Raw genomic sequence first — 24,213 nt, 5'->3', positions numbered from 1 at the left:
GAAGTCAGGCTAACCACCCTATAATTTCCTGTCTTTTGCCTCCCATCCTTCTTAAAGAATGGAGTGACATTAGTGATTTTTCCAGTCGTCTGGAACCGTTCCTGACTCTAGTGATTCTTGAAAGATCACTGCTAATTCCTCCACAATTTCTTCAGCTACGTCTTTCAGAATCCCAAGATCCCTCTGTTCCTCTGCAGTGCTAAGAATCCTACCATTAACCTTGTGCTCCACCTTCATTTCGATCTTCCAAAGTGCATCACTTCACACTTGTCCAGATGGAACTCCATCTGCCACTTCTCTGCCTAACTCTGCACCTGTCTATACCCCGTTGTAATTTACGACAACCTTCTACATTATCCACAACACCTCCAACCTTTATATCATCTGGAAACTTAACAACCCATTCCTCCACTTCATCATCCAAGTCATTTATAAAAATCACAAAGAGCAGAGCTCCCAGAACAGATCCCTCCCTGCGGAACACTAGTCACTGACCTCCAGGTGGAAAACTCTCCACCTACTACCACCCTCTGCCTTCTGTGGGCAAGCCAATTCTGAATCCATGCAGCCAAGACTCCATGGATCCCATATCTCATGACTTTCAGGTAAGCCTATCGTGGGGAACCTTGTCAAACACCTTACTAAAGTCCATTTATGCTGTCTTTGACTTCTCTTGTCAGCCACAGTTGCCTCATCCTCCCTTTAGAATGCTGCTGCTTCTTCTTTGGGATGAATGGATCCTGTGTCTTCTGAATTACTCCCAGAAACTCCTGCCACTGCTGCTCTACAGTCATCCCTGCTGGGGTCCCCTTCCAATCAACCTTGGCCAGCTCCTCTCTCATGCCTCTGTAGTCACCTTTACTCAACTGTAATATCGATACATCTTATTTTGGCTACTCCTTCTCAAACTGCAGGGTGAATTCCATCATACTATGATCACTGTCTCCTAAGGGTTCCTTTACGTTAAGCTCCCTAATTAAATCTGGTTCATTGCACAACACCAAACCCAAAATTGCCTTTTCCCGAGTGGGCTCGACCACAAGCTGCTCTAAAAAGCCACTTTGTTGGCATTCTACAATTACCTTCTCTTGGGATCCAGTGCCAACTGATTTTCCCAGTCTACCTGCATATTGAAGTCCCCCATGACCACCATAACATTGCCTTTCTTACATGCCTTTTCTGTCTCCTGCTGTAATCTGTACCCCATATCCTGGCTACTATTCGGAGGCCTGTATATAACTCCCATCAAGGTCTTTTTACCCTTGCAGTTTCTTAACTCTACCCACAAGAATTCTACATCTTCTGATCCTATGCCACTTCTTGCTAAGGATTTGATTTCATTTTTTTTAAACCAACAGAGCCACCCCACCTGTTCTGCCTATCTGCCTGTCTTTTTGATAGAATGTGTATGCTTGGATGTTTAAGTGCCAGCTGTGATCTTTCAGCCACAACTCTGTGATGCCCACAACATCATAACTGCCAGCTTCTAACCATGCTATAAGCTCATCTACCTTGTTTCATATACTGCAAGCATTCAAACACCTTCAGTCCCGAATTAACCAACCTTCTTCTCAAATTTGTCTCCACGTTGCCTGAAGTTAAATTCTTATTCCTTTCTGAACTTTGTCTTATTTTTTATTCTGGAGAGTTTGGTAACCTCTACTGCGCTCTTCTTCCCTTTATCCATACTTTTCCCAATCTGTTGAACCCACCCCTCTGCTATTTAGTTTAAAGCCCTATCCACAGCCCTAGTTAACCTTGGTTAACTGTGGTTCAGGTGGAGGCCATTCCATTAGAATAGCTCTCTCTTTCCCCAATACTGCTGCCAATGTCCCACGAATTCAAACTCCATAAGTTTTGTGGAACAGAGGAACTTAGGACAAGTACATAGTTCACTGAAAGCAGCATCACACGTAGACAGGGTGGTGAAGAAGGCATTTGGTATGCTGGTCTTCATCAATCAGGGCACTAAGTATAGGAGTTGGAATGTGATGTTGCAGTTGTCCAAGACATTGAGACTGTACTTGGAGTATTGTGTACCGTTTTGGTCACCCTGTTATAGGAAACACAATATTAAACTGGAAAGAATGCTGAGAAGATTTACAAACATGCTGCCAGGACTCAAGGGCCTGAGTTATAGGGAAGAGGTTGGACAGTCTAGGACTTTATTTCTTGGAACATAGGAGATTGAGGAATGACCTTACAAAAATGTACAAAATCATGAGGGATATAGACAGAGTGAATGCCCATTGTTTTTTCCCCAGGGATGGGAACTAAAAATTGGAGGGCATTCATTTAAAGTGAGAGGTGAAAGACTTAAAAGGCACCTGAGGGGTAACTTCTTTACCCAGAGGGTGGGGCATACTATATATGAAATGAGCTGCCAAAGGAAGTGGTTAAGGCAGGTACAACAAGAACACATAAAAAACATTTGGATAAGTACATGGATAGGAGGGGTTTAGAGGGATGTGGGCCAAACATGGGCAAATGGGACTAGATTGGTGAGCAACATGGTCAGCATGGAGGAGTTGGGCCAAAGGGCCTGTTTCCATGCTGTATTAGTCTATCACTCTAAAACTAAAATATAGTTCTGGATTTGGCTTCCTGATCTTTGAACTTTTTTTGTCTGTGTTAGAATCAAAAGATCTGAAAGCACAATGTTCTTCGTCAATCAATGAGAAGCTGTTAAACCTTTGTTAGTTCTTAATGCATCTTTTGAACGAAAAATACTTTTTAAAAGATCACGAAATGTACCACTAGAAATTATGAGCTATTCCATCTTTCTATATGAGAATTCTGCAGCTGTTTGAGAGGTGCCAGCGCTGCTTTTTTAGGTTTTTACAGAGCATTACTTCCCAAACCAAAATAGGGACAACAGATATTAAACTAGCAATGGAATTGTTTAACTTTTGGATTTTTGAGCTTGAAAACAGACTGGTCCACAAATCCATTCTGACCATCAAAACATTCATTTACACTAGTCCTACTTTTATATTTATATTCTTCTCACATTCCCATTGGGTTTTACCTTCAGTCATTTTTCATCTCAAGATACATGCACAGGACCTTTAACTCTGCTGCTTCTTGCAGGACATGTGTCATGGACATAGATGTGCAGTGCACCTACAACCTGACATGATAGATACTTTTTAGATGATTACTGGAGGAATGATGGAGCAGTGATATTTGTAAAATCATGAAGTTCAACTCAAATAGTTCAAGCACAACATTTTTTCTCCTAACCATTGTTTTGCAATAGCTAAAAACAATGATAATAATCATCATAATAATCACTGAGAGGTTGAGGAAATTAACATTCTTTAATGAAGATGTAGCATGAATGCCCCTCTATAATTAACAATTTGCTTATAAATCAAAGGATGCCACAACTTGAACAGAATTCAAAACTATGCAATATGAACAGAAATGCTTAGCAGGTCAGGCATCTTTAGTGGGAGGAAAACAAGCAATAACTTCTCAAAGTGCTGACTGTCTAACTTGCTCAGCATTTCGAGCATTTTCTATTTATTTCAGTTGTTCTGGGATCCATAGCTTTTAAGATTTGTAATACATAGTTCTGATTAAGAAAAGTCTTGCTATTATGAGGGACCTTCCATCGCATCAGGACCACTTTATAGTGAATGAAATACTTTATTAATTGCAGAGACAACTTGCACTCTTTTTGGACTGAGCCCAGTGAATATTTTAAAATAGTTTTTCACTGACCTGTGTAAAGTTAGTGGCCTGTCATTCTCAGGATCCATTCTGGATTGATACAAAGAAATAGGTCTGTTGCAGTGTTTCATTCAATGAATAAGGAACACATTTGCTTCTCAGGTAGAATATCTTAAAGCAGATCTTACTGTTTATAGAAACATAGAAAACCTACAGCACAATTCAGGCCCTTTGGCCCCCAAAGCTGTGCCAAACATGTCCCTCCCTTAGGGGCCCATAGCCCTCTATTTTTCTCATCTCCATGTACCTATCCAAAAGTCTCTTAAAAGACCCTATCGTATCCGCCTCCATCACCATTGCTGGTAGCCCATTCCATGCACTCACCACTCTGAGTAAAAAAAACTTACCCCTAACATCTCCCCTATACCTACTCCCCAGCACCTTAAACGTATGTCCTCTGTGGCAACCACTTCAGCCCTAGGAAAAAGCCTCTGACTATCTACCCAATCAATGCCTCTCATCATCTTACATACCTCTATCAGGTTCCCCCCTCATCCTACATCGCTCCAAGGAGAAAAGGCAGAGTTCACTCAACCTGCTTTCATAAGGCATGCTCCGCAATCCAGGCACCATCTGCACCCTTTCTATGGCTTCCACATCCTTTCTGTAGTGAGGTGACCAGAGCTGAGTACAGTATTCCAAGTGGGGTCTGACCAGGGTCCTATATAGCTGCAGCATTATCTCTCGGCTCCTAAATTCAATTCCACGGTTGAGGAAGGACAATACACCATATGCCTTCTCAACCACAGAGTCAACCTGTGCAGCTGCTTTAAGTGTCCTTTGGACTCAGACCCCAAGATCCCTCTGATCCTCCACATCTGCAATGAAATACTTTCATCTTTAAATGAAGAAGCAGAAGCCTTTGTTCGTGATTAGTAATTGATTCAACATGAATCAAATGCATATAGTGTAGCACCTAGTGTCCTCAAGTGGTCCTGCTCTACATCATGTAATATCCTAACCCTTAGAATCCATTCACCACCAATTTATGGGAACATCAAAGTGATTAAAATATGTCAACAAATGTAATAATCGTCAATTTCTGCTCTTGATTACCGTGAACTAAGATTTGACTATCTAATAAAGACACAAGAGACTGCAGATACTGAAATCTGGAGCAAAAATCAAACTACTGGAGGAATTTGGCTGGTCAAGCAGTGTCGGGTGGGGGTGGGGGGGGGGTGTGGCGGGGTGGTGTGTGAGTGAGGGGGTATTGTAAAACATGAATCTGGTCACGATCCTTTGAAATACTGATTTCTGCCTCATGTTTGGCAGGTGCTGGTATTCACTGAACCAATGTCCACTGTGCCAGTCATTTTGTTTCCTGTTGCAGAAGAATGAGCTGGAAAGGAAGGTAGGCATAGTGGGCCTTACCATATACATTTAGAGAATATTATTAAGAAAAACCAGTTCTCTTCTGAGATGTAGTTTACTGTAAAGCTAAAAATTACTAATGGACCAAACCTCAACTTCTACACCTTGTCTGCACCCTTCAAATGACAGTGAAAAAGTTTTCATTTTTCACATGAAGCACCAGCAACACTAAAAACCTGTTTTGTACAGCTTATGAGATGCATGATTGGTATTTCTCCACAGGTGCTACTGGTTTTGCTGAGTGTTTCCAGCATCTTGTGTATTCATTGGCTTCTAATATGGTGGTATAGAAAGACTTGATTCTGAACTGAGAGAATGAAATCAGGTAACTATTACAGATTAACAGTTTATGGGGAGAAGGGGTTTATTATGAGGGCAAGTCGCATTTACTTTGGTTGTAGTCTCTTGAGTTTAGGATGGGTGGATTATTCAAGGTGCTTACAATGTTAGGATAGGGTAAGATACAGGGAAGTAATTTCTTGTCAAGTTTTCATGAACAAAAGGGGTGTAGTTTTAACTTTATAGCCAGGCCTCAGAGGGGACAAAAAAAGAGTTGAAATCTGTCTCCTGTGTCTGCGTGGGTTTCCTCCCACATTCCAAAGACGTACGGGTAGGTTAATTTGGGTTTAAAATGGGCAGCACGGACTCGTTGGGCCGGAAGGGCCTGTTACCACACTGTAAATAAAATTTTAAAATTTAAAAGGATGTGGATAGCAGGATGCAACTGAAGCCAGTGAAACTGAAATCAGTAGATCTTTTGTTGGGGAAGGGGACTAAAGGAGAACAATAGAGTTCAGATACAGATTGACTCTGAATGGCAGAGTAGGAATGAGAGGCTGAATGGCATCCTTATATTCCTATACCCATAGAAGTATTGCTGGGGAGTACAGAAGAATGGGTTGTAGTTAGGTGAAGGCAAAAGGTGAGACTGAACCACTGAGGTGACAATAGTGTAAGGCAAATATGGAGAAAATCAGAGATCCCAAAGTATCCAAGTCCGAAAGTAGCATGAATGGTTGCAGCAGATCAATTGGGGTTTTGCCTACCTGGGAACACAATGAAGAACAGTAAATCTGGAAAAGCAGAATGGATTCCACTGACTTGAGGGTGTGGTGACATAGAAAGCAGGAGCTGTTCAGGTGTTCCAGTTTCCCAAGCTCTAAGCTTGGGAGTGTTGCAGCTGACCTGAGATGGGGCTGGTTCAGATGCTCCAATAGTCCAGAGAGAAAGAAATCAAATCCAAGCCAAGATTCCTGCTCCCAAATATTACACAATGACCCCTGTTCTCATGTTGTAGGGAATGGAACCATCAGCCATTCTCAGGTTAGGGTGAGAGTGGTTGAGGCTGAATGGGAAAGCAACCTGTCCTGAGGCATGGGAGATTTTAACTCTTCCCCATTTGGCATATGCCTAAGACCTAGTGAGTAGTCCCTTGTTGGATGGCCAAGAGGATGGGGATTTTAAGAATCTCAGATCCAGTTCATGCAAGTGTTTGGTTAGAAGGTCAGGAACCATCAGGTGCACACAATGCTTTCATGAGAAGAGTGAAAGGGTGATATTATGAAGATCTACAAACATTAAACTCACTTCACTATCTGCCTCTTTGCCTGAAATTGCAAAGTATGCTGGAGATACCTTGGAATTAGAAATGCAGCAAATTCATTCCCATCTAATTAAAACTCCCTCCAGCCAATTGGGAAGGGAATGTTAAAACCTAACTGCCAGTTAGATTTACAACCAGGGGATAAAATGAGAGTTTCTGTGCTCAATGCATTACCCAATCCTCTCTCATTGGACATATTCACTAACTTAATGGGAGTGGACCATAAAAACTGATATTAGCTGTTGGCTGATGAGAGTTAACTGAAGAATGGAACTGCAGTGATTGCATGGTTCTGCTTTCAGATGCTTAACCAGTTCAGTGTCAATTCTGGCTCTCTGCAAATTGAAGGGATGGAATTACTTAACATCAGTGGACGCTCACATGAGCATGTGAGACACTGCTATCAGTCTTCAGCTATTCCACCAATCCAAACAGATAGGATTGCTGAGGTTGTTGCTGGGCTGTGATCCACCTTCACACTTGAGTCCACTGCACAGATGCAAACAGAGGTGTGTTGGCAGCATGTGGGAGCCGACTACAGACTGCATCAAACTGGAATCTCTGGCGGCACAGGATTTCAGTGGCAGATCTTTGAGGTCATCTCCTTCTGAGAAGAAAAAGGAACATAAATGCTCATTTTTTTCCTTAATTCTGTTATGGTTATTAGACAGAGTCAGAGTTATACTGCACGGAAACAGGCCCTTTGGCCCTACAAGTCCATGCCAACCAAGTTGCTTACCTGAGCTAGTCTCATTTGCCTACATTTGGCCCATATCCTTCTAAATCTTTTCTATCCATGTACCTGTCTAAATATCTTTTAAATGCTGTAATTGACCCACCTCCACCACTTCCTCTGGCAGCTCATTCCATATAGAACCATAGAAAACTACAGCACAGGAAACAGGCCATTCGGCCCTCCTAGTCTGTGCCAAAACATTATTCTGCTAGTTCCATCTACCTGCCCCCAACCCATGTCCCTCCAGACCTCTCTCGTCCATGTATCTATCCAATTTACTCTTAAAAGTTAAGAGCGAGCCCGCATTTACCACATCAGATGGCAGCCCATTCCACACCATACCTACTGCTCTGAGTGAAAAAGTTTCACCTCATGTCCCCTTTATATATTACCCATCTCACCTTAAACCTATGCCCTCTAGTTTTAGACTCCCCTACCCTGGGATGAACACTGACCATTCACCTTATCTATGCCCCTCATGATTTTATAAACCTCTATTAGGTCACCCCTCAGCCTCCTATGCTCCACATAAAAAAAGCCCCAGCCTATCCAGCCTCTCCTTGGAACTCAAACCTTTCAGTCTCAATTATATCCTTGTGAATCTTTTCTGCACACATCCTTCCTATAGTTCAGTGACCAGAATTGCACACAATACTCCAGGTGTGGTATCAACATCTTATACCAACCCAACACTTGTACTCAATGCCCTGACTGATGAAGGCAAGTGTGCCAAAGGCCTTCTTCATCACCCAACCTGTGTCAACACTTCCAAGAGGCACTAAATGTTACATTGTGTTGAAGTTAATGAGCATAGGGTGGCACAGCTAGTAAAGCCACTGCCTCACAGTGCTGAAAACCCAGGTTCAATCCTGACCTGGGTTGCTGTGACCTCATTGGTTTCCTCGGGTGCTCCGTCCTCTGGTTTCCTCCAGGTACTCCAATGGTTTCCTCCCACATCCCAAAGATGTTGGTAGGTTATTTAGCCGCTATAAATAAACGGTGTAAGTGAGTGGTTGGATCTGGGAAGAGTTATGAGAATTTTGGGAGAATAGAAATTGAGAGGATTAATACAGAATTAGTGTGAATGGATGGTTGAAGGTCAGCATCGACTTGTTGGCCAAATGACCTATTTCCGTGCTGTATTTTTTTTTATGACTCTTTCTCTTGGGAAAGACTGGATTCTAAATGGAAGTCCCTTCCAGATCATTTAAAAAGGAAAGACTTGATTTCTGGAGCACTCAAGTTCCAGAGCACTTCACAAAGAGTGAGGGACCACTAAAGCTCACTTAATCAGACTTTGGAAAACACAGCAGCAAATTCCTACGGATTTTTGACTGACTGTATGTTGATCATCAGTCATGGAATACAACTAAATTGCTTTTCTCTGATATACCACAAGACTTTCACAACCATTTGATAGAACAAATGAGGCTCTGGTTTAACTTCTGATCCAACATGGCAGCTTCTGCCTTCTCCTCCACAGTGCACTACTCCTTCAGCACTGCATTCCCACTGCTCCATCAGTACTGCCCTTCTGACAGTGCAGCACACTCTCAGCTCTGCTCATCCAGCTCTTTCAGTGCTACCCCTCTAGTGCAGCACTCTTAGCAGTGTCCTGCCCACAGAGCAGCATTCCTGCTTCCTTAGCACTGTTTAGAATAAAAAGTTGTTGTAACATGCAAGAAGGTCCTGGAGTTTTACTCTGAACCCACTGCAGGAAAGACCTGTGAACTTCCATTACTACCGCAGGTGGTAGGACCAAAGCCATCTGCAAAGTTGCAAAATGCACACAGCCTTCAATACTCCTTTTGGAGCCAATCCTAGATGAAAATAAACAAGCATTTTTATCTGTGGTGGGGATGGGAATGGCAGGGATGTGTCATTGCCAGCACAAAGTATCGACTAACCACTCTGCCCTGCCTATTGTGTAAATCATTTACAGCATTTACTGGACACAATTACTATTTGTTTTTTATAAATATAAACTAAGCATTTATAGTATTTATTTGTTACACGAGTATTGATGCCACACAAAAGTGTTGTTTAAAACATTTTAGCATTTTACAAGCACAATACAATGACAAAACAGTCAGGCCAGCCAATGAGATTAAGAATCTTTTTCATGATCTGGATGTCACTGAAAAGGCCAGTATTTATTGCCTATCCTTAATTGCTCTGAGAAGATGGTGGTGAGCCACCTACTTCAACCACTGCAAATCTTCAGACATAGGTTCTCCCAGAGGTCATTGAGTTGTAGACCCATACAGCACAGAAACAGGTCCTTCAGCTCACAACATCCATATTGACCATTTTGTCCATCTACAGTAAACCCATTTGCCAGTATTAGGTCTGTAACCTTCTCTGCCTCACCTACCTAAGTGTCTGCCTAAATGCATCTTAAGCACAGCATGCAGAACAGTACAGCACAGGAACAGGCCCTTTGGCCCACGGTGAGCTATAAGCAAACCTGGGTTTAAACATAATTGTATTACACATGCACTGTGCAATCAAAATTTAGAATAGCATCATGAAATCTGTGTGCATGTGTCTGGATCTGGCTAGGAATCCAAGCAGTTTGTAGACTTTGCTTCTTCCTCTCTCCTGACTATTTTTGCCACGAGGGTGGATGATTGGGTCCAGTGACTGATGCTGGAGGTTGCAATCAAGTCCTGGACAGCTGTCTCTTGACACATGTTCCCCACTGTCCCACCTTTTTGGGAAGGTTGTAGCCATACTTAGAACTTTCAGTTCAGCTAATTAAAGCCTTCAGAGTTCAAATTAAAAGTGTGAGTAAGACTGAAAACAGTTTTGTTTGCAGAGTTCCTTTTTATGAAGCAATGTATTAGGATCATTGCCTGTAATTTCTTGAAGTAGTGCAGAAAGTCAATGGGCAGGCAGCACCACTTCTCCTCACAGCACATTCCAGGCACCTACAACTCTTTAAAAAAAAACTTGTCTCATAAATCTCCTTTAAACTTTCCCCCTCTCATCTTAAAGCACTAGAGAGATTTCCATCCTGGGAAAAAGACTATCTACCTGATCTATGCCTCTCATAATTTTATACACTTCTGTCAGGTCACCCTCTCAGCCTCTGACACTCCAGAGAAAAGAATCCAAGTTTGTCCACCCTCTCCTTAGAACATTGAAAAACTACAGCACAATTCAGGCCGTTCGGCCCACAAAGCTGTGCCGAACATGTCCCTACCCTAGAAATTACTAGGCTTACCCGTAACCCTCTATTTTTCTCAGCTCCATGTACCTATTCAACATGTCATAATTGACATGAATCATAATTCCATGTAGTGATTCAGGCTCTAAGTTTATCCTCCTTACCCATAATATTCCTAGCTTTGAAATAAACACCTTTCAGCCCATCAGTCCCACTGTGTTCATTAGCCTGCCCTTGCTGTCCTCCCTTTCAGTCTTACCTGTCATACCATCTTCCTTGCCCTCAAACCTACCACCTGTTGCCCTGATGCAGTGGTTCCTGCAGTGCAGTGGTCCCTGATGAAGATGCACTATAGTTTAAATGCTCCCGAGGAGCACAAGCAAACCTTCTGGCGAGGATATTTGTTCTGCTCCAGTTCAGATGCAAACAGTCTTGTTTGTACAGGTCCCACCAGGTCCCACCATCTATAAATCTAAAGCCCTCCCTCCTGCACCAGCTCCTTAGCCATGTAATTGAACTGCACTCTGTATCTATTTCTCACCTCACTAGCACATGGCATGGGTAGTAATCCTGAGATCACAACCCTGGAAGTCCTGCTTTTTAACTTTCTACCCAGCACCCTAAAATCCTTTGCAGGACCTCTTCCCTGCTCCTGCCTATGTCATTGGTACCAATATGGACCATGACCTCTGGCTGCTCAAACCTCCCCTCACAGAATGTCCTGTACCCGGTGTGAGACATCCTTGACCCTGGCACCAGGGAGGCAACACACAGGAAAATAGAAACCTTACCTGTGCCTCCTTGCCAAAGCCTCCCTAGCCCCTACCTTCTCTTTATTGAAAGCAGATATATCCTAAGGACCTGATCGACATACTAAGAAGGAATTAGCTTTAGAGATAGTGTGTTCTCAGTTTATCATAGTCCAGGGTTTTATAGAAATTTAAATTGTTTATGTGGATTGATGGGGAGAAAATGCAACTGCACTACTTTAGAAAGAAGGAAGTGAATAAACAGGGAACTATCAACATGGGACTAGTTTAGATGGGAGTCTTGGTTGGCATGGACCAGTTGGGCCAAAGGGTCTGTTTCTGTGCTGTATGACTCTATAATATATTAATCTAACATTATGGTCAGGAAAATACTGGAAACTATCATGCAAGATGTAATAATAGAACACCAGGGAAAGAACAACAGGAATAAGCAGAGTCAATGCGGATATATGAAAGGGAGATTTGTTTCACTGATCTACTGCAGTTACTTGAGAACGGGACTAGTAGAATTGTTAAGGGGGATCAACTGGTTTTGGTGTGTCTGGATCTTTGGAAAACTTTCAATCAAGTCCTGTGCAGGAGATTGGTTAACAAACTTGGAACACTTGGAATCAGGGAAAATATACCGACATGGAGAGAGACTGGACAGAAAGCAAAAAGTGGGAATAAACAGATCCTTCCCTCATGCCACTTTCTTGTACAAACCCTATATCCCCAGGTACCTTAATATCCAAAAGTTAATTGATCTCTGTATTGAATATGCTTAGTAACTGAGATTCACAGCTCTCTGGGTGAAGGAGTTGTTTCTCATCTCTCCTGATTAGCCACCCTCTATTTTAAATCTGAGACTCTGCCTAGACACAGCCAGGGGAAACATCATCTTCACATCTACCCTGTCAAGGCCCTTAAAAATGATTCCCCCCCCCCCCCCCCCCATTCATCTGGGGAATCATAGAACCAAGTTGTTTAATCTCTCCTCAAATGACAAGTTCGCCATCCCAGGAATCAATCTGGCAATCTTTCCTTGCTCTCCGTCAATGGCAAGTATGTCCTTCCTGAGATAACGTAACTGGACCTGTACAAAATATTCCAGGTATTGCCCGATATAACTGGAGCAAGGTATCTCAACTCTTCTACTGACATCCTCTTGCAATGAAAAGTAAAAGTTAAGGTGCAAAAATAACAGGGATGTAATCATGGGAGACTTCAACTTCCCAAATATTGATTGGCACCTGCTTAGTCCCAAAGGTTTAGATGGGGCAGAGTTTGTTAAGTGTGTCCAGGACGGATTCCTGTCACAGTATGTTGACAGGCCAACTAGAGGGAATGCCATATTAGATCTACTATTAGGTAATGAACTGGGTCAGGTGACAGATCTCTCAGTGGGTGAGCACTTGGGGGACAGCGACCACGGCTCCCTAACCTTTAGCATTGTCATGGACAAGGATGGGGGCAAAGAGGACAAGAAGATTATTCAAATAAGGTAGTAGGGATAGTCCAGGGAATTATAGACCAGTGAGCCTTACGTCTGTGGTGGCCAAGCTGTTGGAAAGGATTCTTAGAGATAGGATCTATGGGCATTTAGAGAATCGTGGTCTGATCAGGGACAGCCAGCATGGCTTTGTGAAGGGCAGATCATGTCACACAAGCCTGATAGGGTTCTTTGAGGAGGTGACCAGCCAGATTGATGAGGGTAGTGCAGTAGATGTGGGCTACATGGAGTTTAGTAAGGCATTTGACAAGGTTCCACATGGTAGGCTTCTTCAGAAGGTCAGAGGGCATGGGATCCAGGGAGGCTTGGCCATGTGGATTCAGAACTGGCTTGCCTGTAGAAAGCAGAGGTTTGTGGTGGAGGAAGTGCATGCAGATTGGAGGGCTGTGACTAGCGGTGTCCCACAATGATCGGTTCTGGGATCTCTGCTTTTCATGATATTTATTAATGATTTGGATGAGGGGGTAGAAGGGTGGGTTGGCAAGTTTGCAGATGACACAAAGGTTGGTGGTGTTGTGGATAGTGTGGAGGATTGTCCAAGATTGCAGGGGGACGTTGATAGGATGCAGAGCTGGGCTGAGAAGTGGCAGATGGAGTTCAATCCAGAGAAGTATGAGGTGGTACACTTTGGAAGGACAAACTCCAAGGCGGAGTACAAGGTTAATGGCAGGATTCTAGGTAGTGTGGAGGATCAGAGGGATCCGGAGGTTGTTAAGCCCTAGCTCCCTTAGTCTTTCCTCATAATGCATATTCTCTAAACCAGGCAGCATCCTGGTAAATCTCCTCTGCACCCTTTCCAACGCTTCCACATCCTTCCCATAATGAGGCGACCAGAACTGGACACAGTGTTCTAAGTGTGGTCTAACCAATTTACCAGGATGCTGCCTGGTTTAGAGAATATGCATTATGAGGAAAGACTAAGGGAGCTAGGGCTTAACTCTTTGGAAAGAAGGAGGATGAGAGGAGACATGATAGAGGTGTACAAAATATTAAGAGGAATAGATAGAATACACAGCCAGCACCTCTTTCCCAGGGCACCAATGCTCAATACAAGAGGGCATGGCTTTAAAGTAATGGGTGGGAAGTTCAAGGGAGATATCAGAGGAAGGATTTTTACCCAGAGAGTGGTTGGGGCATGGAATATGCTGCCTGGGATGGTGGTGGAGGCAGGTACATTGGTCAAATTCAAGAGATTGTTAGATAAGCATATGGAGGAATTTAAAATAGGGGGATATGTGGGAGGAAGGGGTTAGATAATCTTAGGTGTGGTTTAAAGGTCGGCACAACATGGTGGGCTGAAGGGCCTCTATTGTGCTGTACTGTTCTATGTTCTATGTTAAGTCATTGTACCATTTGATTTCCAAATTGCTTGATCAACCTGAATGTTAACTTACAGTACAAGGACATCCAGGAACTTCCAAGCTCCCAACACCAACTATACATAATACATCATATATTGAGGGATGTTGTACATTTACAGTTTCTATCATCTTTTCCAAATCAGTACTAAAAATATTTTCTTTTACTATGTTTTTTCTCTTTCTGTTACTTGGGGGCTACTTTGAAGAGGATGACACAGACAGGGCAAATTAATAGCATTAAACTCTGCCAACGATCTCTATACATAATTTTAAATTATTCTGAAATTAATGAACAGGGTTATGGCGACAGTGGAGGATGTTAAAGAAGTGTTGTATTGTACATACCAAAGGTTCTAATTCCTTGCGATCTATGAGGTTAAACTCTGCTACAAAGTAATAGAAGTGCTTGTAACATGTATTAACATGTGCCTCTGCACCCATGGTACTGAGCCGATCAAAGTGATGGATGTAAACATGAACAAAGACTCGAAAAAGTCGGCAGAGAATCTTCTTACAGATCTGAAGAAAATTCTTGGGAAAAGCAATTCCTGTAAAACACAAGTGGGAAAAATACAGGAAAAAGTACAGTGAAATCAGAGAGACCTGTTCGATAATTCCCAGCAAATATAGTTACTGAAGTCCACCCTCTAACCCGGTCACTGGGCCCAAAGTGTTCCCAGAAGCAATTGTTTCACTTGCCCCCTGCTTTTCCCATGCCAGTGAACCTGACCCTGGTTGGGAAAATAATAAATTGACAGTATGGCAGTCACTGGCACAAGTGAAGGGAATGCTGGTCAACAAGCTGAAGTGGGTGGGCAATTGGTGAGCGAGGAGGTGTGTCAGGGGATCCTGCTCTCCTGCTCCTCCTGGTTCAGAAGGACATGATCTTTTTAGAGTCAGAGTCATACAGCACAGAAGCAGGCCCTTTGGCCCAACTGGTCCAGCCAGCCAAGATTCCCATTTAAGCTTGTTCCCACTGCCTGTGTTTGGCCTATATCCCTCTATTTTATCTTATCCATGTACCTCTCCAAGTGTGTATTGAATATTGTTAATGTACCTGCCTCAACCACTTCCTCTGGCAGCTCATTCCATATACTCACCATCCTCTGGGTGAAAACGTTGCCCCTCAGGTTCCTAGTTCCTATTAAATCTCTTCCCTCTCATACTAAAGCTATGTCCTCTAGTTCTTGGTTCCCCAACCCTGGGGAAAAGACTGTGTGCATTCCCTATCAGTGCCCCCTCATGATTTTATAGAAGAACATAGAAAACCTACAGCACAATTCAGGCCCTTCAGCCCACAAAGCTGTGCCGAACATGTCCCTACCTTAGAGACCCACAGCCCTCTATTTTTCTCAGCTCCATGTACCTATCCAAAAGTCTCTTAAAAGACCCTATCGTATCCGCCTCCACCACTGTTGCCGGTAGCCCATTCCACGCACTCACCACTCTCTGAGTAAAAAACTTACTCTTGATATCTCCTCTATACCTACTTCCCAGCACCTTAAACCTATGTCCTTGAGGCCACCATTTCAGCCCTAGGAAAAAGCCTCTGAGTATCTACCCAATCAATGCCTCTCATCATCTCCTCTGCATGGACTCCACTTGGAATACTGAGCACAGTATTGCAAGTGGGGTCTGGCCAGGGTCCTATATAGCTGCAGCATTACCTCTCGGCTCCTAAATTCAATTCCACGATTGATGAAGTACAATACACCATATGCCTTCTTAACCACAGAGTCAACCTGTGCAGCTGTTTTGAGTGTCTTGTGGACTCGGACCCCAAGATCCCTCTGATCCTCCACACTGCCAAGAGTCCTACCATTAATACTATATTCTGCCATCATACTTGACCTACCAAAATGAACCATTTCACACTTATCTGGGTTGAACTCCATCTGCCACTTCTCAGCCCAACTTTGCATCCTATCAATGTCCCACTGTAACCTCTGACAGCCCTCTACACTATCCGCAACACCTCCAACCTTTGTGTCATCCACAAACTTACTAACCCATCCCTCCACTTCCTCATCCAGGTAGTTTATAAAAATCACAAAGAGTAAGGTTACAGAACAGATCCCTGAGGTACACCACTGGTCACTGACCTCCATGCAGAATACGACCCTTCAACAACCACTCTTTGTCTTCTGTGGACCAGCCAGTTCTGGATCCACATTGCAATGTCCCCTTGGATCTCATGCCTCCTTACTTTCTCAATAAGCCTTGCATGGGGTACCTTATCAAATGCCTTGCTGAAATCCATATACACTACATCTACTGCTCTCCCTTCATCGATGTATTTAGTCATATCCTCAAAAAAATTCAATCAGGCTCGTAAGGCAGGACCTGTTCTTGACAAAGCCATGCTGACTACTCCTAATCATATTATACCTCTCCAAGTGTTCATAAATCCTGTCTCTCAGGATCTTCTCCATAAGCTTACCAACCACTGAAGTGAGACTCACTGGTCTATAATTTCCTGGGCTATCTCTACTCCCTTTCTTGAATAAGAGAACAACATCTGCTACCCTCCAATCCTCTGGAACCTCTCCCGTCTCCATTGATGATTCAAAGATCATCATCAAGGGCTCCGCAATCTCCTCCCTTGCCTCCCACAGAAGTCTGGGGTACATCTCATCTGGTCCCGGTGACTTATCCAACTTTACTTTCCAAAAGTTCCAGCACCTCCTCTTTCCTAATATCTACATGCTCAAGCTTTTCAGCCTGCTTCAAGTCCTCATGACAATCACCCAGATCTTTTTCCGTAATGAATACCGATGTAAAGTATTCATTAAGTACCTCTGCTATTTCTTCCGGATCCATAAACACTTTCCCACTGTTGCACTTGATAGGCCCTATTCTTTCACATCTTATCCTCTTGCTCTTCACATACTTGTAGAATGCCTTGGGGTTTTCTTTAATCCTGCCTGCCAAGGTCTTCTCATGTCCCCTTCTGGCTCTCCTAATTTCCTCCTTAAGCTCCTTCCTGTTAGCCTTATACTCTTCCAGATCTCTAACATTACCTAGCTCTCTGAACCGTTGGTAAGCTTTTCTTTTCCTTTTGACTAGATTTATTATAGCCTTTGTACACCACGGTTCTAGTATCCTATCGTAACTTCCCTGTCTCATTGGAACATGCCTATGCAAAACTCCACACAAATATCCCCTGAATGTTTGCCACATTTCTTCCATAACTTTCCCTGAGGACATTTGTTCCCAATACACCTCTATAAGATCACCCATCATTGTCCTACGCTCCAATGGAAAAAGTCCCAACTGCTCAACCTCTCTCCATAACTCAGTTCCTCAAGTCTCGGCAACATCCTCATAAATCTCATCTGCCCTCTTTCCAGCTTAATGGCATTGTTCCTATAGCAGGGTGACCAAAACTGAACACAATGTTCCAAATGCAGCCTCATCAACGTCTTATACAACTACAACATAACATCCCAACTTCTGTACTCAATGTCCCCACTGATGAAGGCCAGCATGCCAAAAGCCTTTTTCACCACTGTGTCTACCTGCAATGCCACTTTCAGAGAACTATGTACTTGTACTCCAAGGTCCCTCTGTTTGCCAACACTCCCCAGGGCCCTGCTATTCACTGTCAAAGTCCTACCCTGATTTGTCTTCCTAAAATAGAACACCTCACCACTTTCTGCCAAACTTGGTTTATGGGGAAGCTAGATAACTCCCCAGTATCTTTGGAGGAAGTCGACTATTGTTGTTGGGAAGATTTAACTAGATAGGCAGGGGCATGGGAACTATCATATCGTTATAACATGGAGGAAAAGACAGAGAGAGGAATAGGAATTGGAACAGAGGTGGAAGCAGCATGAGAGGAGACTAAGAGAGGACCATACCTGAAGGATAATTCTGAATACCGCACCTTAGCAAGGATCTATTAGCCTTGCAGAGAGTGTTTCATAGATTTATACCTGCACATACAACATGGATTTTGGTCCTTTGGCCCACTGAGTCTGCACTGACCATTAAGCACCCATTTATATTAATCCTATTTTTCTCCCCACATTCCCCTCAGCTCTCCCCAGATTCTACCTCTCACCTACACACTAGGGGTAATTTACAGAGGCCAATTATCAACACAAATATCTTTGGGATGTAGGAGAAAATCAGAGCACCCAGAGGAAACCCACGTAGTCACGGAGAGGATGTGCAAGCTCCATATAGACAGCAATGGAGGTCAGATTAAACCTGAATTACTGAAGCTATGAGGCAGCAGCTCTACCAGCAGCATCACTGTGCCAGCTCTGCTTCTGCTTATGATTTTAAATTTTGTGCTTTAGAAACAGAGTCACAAACTTTAATCACTATTTCATTAGCCCAAAGTCCACAAGAGCTTTCAAATCCTGAAAAGCAAATTTAAAAATAACAATAACACAAAAAATTGATGACAGAAAATAATGGGACCACTTCTTCCTTCTCCTGTCCTTTTTTCCCCTCTCACTCAGATCCTCCTTCCACCCTTCCCCTCTCCTTCCACCCTTCCCCTCTCCTTCCACCCTTCCCTTTACTTACCCCTCTCTCATGCCTTCATCTTCCCTCTTCCTCACTCTCACCCCCTCCTTCCATGCCTTTCTTTCTCACTCTCCCCTTCCTCACTCTCTACCCTCACCCTCCCTGCTTGCTCTCTCTCCCTTCCTCTCTCTGTCCCATCTCATCCTCCCCTCTGTCTCTCAGCTGATTCTACTCCCCAGCAGCAGGAGCTGCAGTCAGAGCTCAGTAGTGGCAGTTCTGGGTGTAGGCAGCTCAGACTCAAGTAACTTCTCCCTTCCCTTTCGTGCATTTAATGAGATTTCAGTGTCAGACATCCATTGAGTGGCATTATTCCAGCAGAACATAATGCCTGAAGCATTGGCAGAAATATGAATCCCAGGAGAAATCATCAGGATACTCCTGGTATATCTGTGCCTCCCTTGCACAACCTTGTGCTCAAGTCAACCCCTCACACCGACCTCCTCACCCGCAACTCTTCCCCAAACTCTTAAGCAGTGCAAGCCACAACAACTGACTCTCCCATTGCTTTACCAATCTCAATCTATCAGTCTCCCAATAGTCTGACACTCCAAGCCCTCAATTCCCCTACTCACACTTGCTTTCCTTTGTCCAGGTTCTCTTTTTCTAACTGTCCCTATTAACCCATCAACTGGATGACCTCATCTACAATTTATCTGACTTAAAATGTTACTGCAGTTTCTCTTTCCATAGATGCTGCCTGACCTCTTCTGGGTATTTCCAGCATTTATTTTTATTTCAGATTTCCAGCATCTGCAATGCTTCACATAAAATCCATTGCTCTGCTAGTGACATCCTTAAAAACTCCAGTGGATTTGTTAAGCATCATTGTTCTTTTGTCCAATACCATTAATGCCTTTCAAAGTTCCTGTTATTACAGCTTCAGTAATAGATTCTAGAAATTTCCCCACTAATGAAACTAAGTTTACTGATCTGTAACTACCTGCTTTTTCTCTTCCTCCTTTTTCAGATATTGGGGTTATATTTTCCACATTCCAATCTGAAAGAACTGCTCCAGAATCTAATGTATTTTGGAAGATAAGCACCAATGCATCCGCTAATTCTAGGGCCATTTCCTTTAGCATTCTGGGATGGAGATTATCAGGCCCTGGAGATTTAATAGCCTCTAGCCCCATTAATTTCCCTAACACTCCTTCTTTACTTAAGCTGATTTCCTTCAGTTCTTCCCTCTCTCTAGATCTTTGGTTCCCAAGCATAACTGATAGATTATTTATGCCCTCCTTTGTGGAGGTAGGACCAAAGCATGTGTTTAATTGTTTTGCCACTTCTTTGTTCCTAATTATAATTTCTCCCATTTCTGTCTGTAGAGAACCTACATTTGTCTGCTCCCCCCCCACTTCTCTCTTTCACAATTTGTTTTCATGTTCCCTGCAGGCTTGCTCTCATGCTCCATCTTCTTCCCTTAATAACTTTTGTGGCAGACAGGAATGAATAATTGCAATAATTCTGGTACACATTCTTTAAATATCATCCATTGCCTAGTCACCATTATCCCAATTTACAAAGTTCCCCAACTCGCACCTCTTACTCTTGTAGTTTCCTGTGTTCAGATTCAGGACCCTGGTTTCTGATTCAGCTCGTTCACTCTCCATCTAAATGAAGAATTACATCACGTTATGTTTGTTCTCCCTAAGAGAAGACCCACAAGATTATTGATTATTCCTTTCTCATTATACAATACTCAGTCTAGGGTAGACTGTTCTCTGACCAGTTCCTCAATGTATTGGTCTGAAAAAGACATCATCCAGGAACAGCTCATGTAGAGGACTGTTTGGTTTGGCCAATCTAAGTGTCGATTAAAGTTACCCATGATTACAATAGCACTGGTCTTGCATGCATCTTGAATTTTCTGTTTAATTCCGTCCCTGGTCTGGGGACCTGCAGGCAACGCCACCAACATTTTCTCCCCCCTTGGAGTTTCTATCTCCACCCCTGCATATACCACATCATGATTTTCCAAGCTCTTTGATTTCCTTCTTTACTAACAACATCAACCTGTCTCCTTTCCATTGTGCCTGACCTTCCTAAATATCAAATAACCCTGGCTATTCATTTCCCATGGTTAAACCCCCTGCAGCCCTCTGCAAAGTAACAGTATACAGGTGGCCCCTGTGGTAACAGAAATTAGCCTGTACAGAATTCACAAATTACTAGCCAAAAATTTGAGATACTAAATAAAATTCATTCTCATGAAATTTTATTTTAAATGGAAAAAAGTAAATAAATAAATACAATTTTTTTCAACTCGCCTGTAACTGACAACTTGCAACTTACCTTAATAATTACTCGTTGCATTTGCATGTTAAGTTTTTGTGATCCACGTACAAAGATGCCCAGGTCCCTCTGAACACCAACAATTTCTCATCATTTAAAAATTCTCTGGTTTGCTGTATTTTTTCCAAAGTGGACTTTTCCACTTTATATTCCACCTGTCATTTTAGAACATATAACAGTACAGCACAGTATGGGCCCTTCGGCCCATGATATTGTGCTGACCTATATAAACCTTCTCCCCATTCAATCTATCCCCCTCCCTACTTCACCTCCCATAACCCTCTATTTTTCTTTCGTCCATGCCTCTTTAATAGTGTCTTAAATTACCCTATTGTATCGGCCCCTACCACCACCCCTGGCAGTGTGTTTCAGGCACCCACCATTCTCTGTGTAAAAAACCTACCTCTGACATCTCCCCTGAACTTTTCCTCCACACATCTTAAAAGGGTGACCTCTAGTATTGGCCATTCCCACCCTGGGGAAAAGATGCTGGCTGTCCACTCTGTCTATGCCTCTCATAATCTTATTTAGCTCTATCAAGTCTTCTCTCATCCTCTGTCGCCCCAAAGAGAAAAGCCCTAACTCGCTCGACCTCCCCTCATAAGACATGCTCTCCAATCCAGGCAGCATCGTTGTAAATCTCCTCTGCACCCTCTCCAAAGCTTCCACATCCTTCCTGTAATGTGGTGACCAGAACTGAACACAATATTCTGAGTGTGGTCCAATCAGAGTCTTATAGAGCTGCAACATCACCTCTCGGCTCTTGAGGAACTCAATCTTCCGGCTAATGAAGGCCAGCACACCATACACCTTCTTAATCGCCCTATCCACTTGTGCACCAACTTTCTTGACCATTCACTCGGCCTGTCTATATCCTCCTAAAGTCTCTCTGTATCTTTCTCACATGCACAGTGGCACTCAATTTTGTACCTTCAGCAAACTTGGATACAGTATCCTGTCATCCAAACCATTGATATAGATTGTGAACACCTCGAGTCCCAGCACCCCAGTGGGTCACAGTCTCCCAATGGGAAAATGTCCTGTTACTTCTCCACTCTGTTTTCTGTTCATCCTTAATTCACACCAATCAATTGCTTAAATCCCAACTCAGAGTGAAGTACACAAAGTTAAAAAAAGAATGTCCAAAAACATATTTCCAAAAACATGTGTAATTATAAATGATACTCTGAAGCTAAGATAATGAGTTTTCTCTCAGGAAGCCACGGCAGAGATGGTGAATATATTTAGATTGTCTCTTTTCCGACGGTGTCACAGCTCACGAAAAAACCTTTCGCAAACACATGCAAATCTATTCAATCCAGGCCAGATCCCTTGCCAGTTCTTTCCATCTCCCTATCTGGATGTGTGATTATAGATGGGAGGTTATGTCTGGAGCCAAGGGTCAGGGTCTCAATATAATGGGACAGCCAAAGGATAGAGATGAGAAAAAAAATTCTTCACCCGGAAGATAGTGAATCTTTGGAATTCTCTGCCCAGGAGGTCTACAGAGGTTCAGCTACTGAGTATATTCAAGTCAGAAATCAATTCAAGTGCATGGATCATTGGACTCTCTTCCAGGGTAGGTGGGACCTGTACAGGAAGGACAGATTGCACCTAAACTGGAGGGACACCAATATCTGCAGGGAGATTTGCTCATGCTACTCAGGAGGGTTTAAACTGGCAGGGTGGTGGGAACCAGAGCAGTAGGTTGCAAGTAGAGGGATTGAGGGAAAGGTAGCAGTTAGGTCAGGTACATCTAAAAGGAAGGACAGGCAAGTTAATGAACATGGCAGCACTGGTGGGCTGGTGTGTTTATTTTCAATGCAAGGAGTATTACAGGTAAAGCAGATGAACTTAGAATCCGGATTAGTACGTCGAACTGCAATGTTCCAGCCATTATGGAAACTTAGTTGAGAGAAGAGCAGGACTGGCAGCTCAGCCTTCCGGGTTTTATATCTTTCAGATGCAATAGAGAAGGACGGAAAAGAGATAAGAGAATTGCACTACTGATCAGGGAGAATGACACAGCACATCCTGGTTAGAGCTCAGAAATAAGAAAGGAGCAATCACTATGATGGTTTTATACTATAGGTCTCCCAATAGCCAGGCAAGATATAGAGGAACAGATACGTAGTTAGATCATGGAAAGTTGCAAAAGAAAATGTTGTTATAGTGGGTGATTGTAATTTCCCCAGTATTAACTGGAACTTCCTTAATTCCAGAGGCTTAGATGGGGCAGAATTTATTAGGTGCATCCAGGAGAGTTTCTTGAAACAGTATGTATATAGTCCAACCAGGAAAGGGGCCATTATATTGGGAAATGAGCCTGGCCATGTGGTTGGAGCTTCAATGGGCGAGCATTTAAGGAATGGTAATCATAGTGATTTAGATAATTATGGATATGGATAAGACAGGACCTTGGGGGAAAGTGCTAAATTGGGGGAAGGCTAATTACAAAGGTATTAGACAGAAACTGGGGGAGTATATTGGGAAAACCTGTTAATGGTTAAGTCCACATCTGACATGTGAGAGTCGTTTGAAGGCCAGTTGGTCAGAATTCATGACCAACAAATTCCTGTGAGGAAGAGAAACAAGGATGGCAAGGTTGGGGAAACTTGGATGATGAAAGATGTTGTAAATTTAGCCAAAAAGAAAAAGATACCATATGTAAGGCTTAGGAAGCTAAATTTGGACAGGGCCCTTGAGGAATATAAAAGAGGCAGGAAAGAACTTTAACAGGGAATTGGGAGGGTTAAAAGGGGACTTGAAATGTCCTTGGTGAGTAGGATTAAGGAAAATCCATAGATATTTTATACATACATTCATTACAAGAGGGGTAAACTAGGGAAATGGTAGGACCAGTCAAGGACAAAGGAGGGAATTTATGCCTGGAGCCAAAGTAAGTGAGTGAGGTATTAAATGACTACTTTGCAATTGATGAATTAGCGAACACTATTTGCGTTATGTGAGCCAAGTTGTTTATAATGTGATTTCAATCAGGAACTAAAGAACCACTTAAGAGTTATTTTGGAAATTGACAAGCTGGAGAAAAAGCTGTCTTGGGGAAAAAAACTTTACATGTAACCTTCCCACAGTAATCAGACACCATTGTCTCTTAAAAGCACAAGCTAACAATTTCACTGTT

The 24,213-nt window shown here is 42.9% G+C and overlaps 1 protein-coding gene across 1 annotated transcript in view; it reads right to left on the bottom strand.

The window, feature by feature from the left end:
• Positions 1 to 5,019: 5,019 nt before the first annotated feature.
• LOC127572979 (MOB kinase activator 3B) overlaps positions 5,020 to 24,213 on the bottom strand; it is a 68,737-nt gene continuing 49,543 nt past the window's right edge. Inside the window, exons 4-5 of the mRNA XM_052020725.1 lie at positions 14,586 to 14,788; positions 5,020 to 7,319 (exon numbers count right to left, since the gene is read on the bottom strand). Coding sequence (XP_051876685.1) covers positions 7,290 to 7,319; positions 14,586 to 14,788 — 233 coding nt within the window. The 3' untranslated portion in view covers positions 5,020 to 7,289. The remainder of the gene's footprint in view (positions 7,320 to 14,585; positions 14,789 to 24,213) is intronic.

This window comes from Pristis pectinata, chromosome 7 (assembly GCF_009764475.1).
Source record: "Pristis pectinata isolate sPriPec2 chromosome 7, sPriPec2.1.pri, whole genome shotgun sequence".
In the NCBI taxonomy this organism is placed as follows: Eukaryota; Metazoa; Chordata; class Chondrichthyes; order Rhinopristiformes; family Pristidae; genus Pristis; species Pristis pectinata.
Note: the sequence above shows the minus strand (reverse complement) of the source record. Positions and strands in the feature narration are given on the sequence as shown.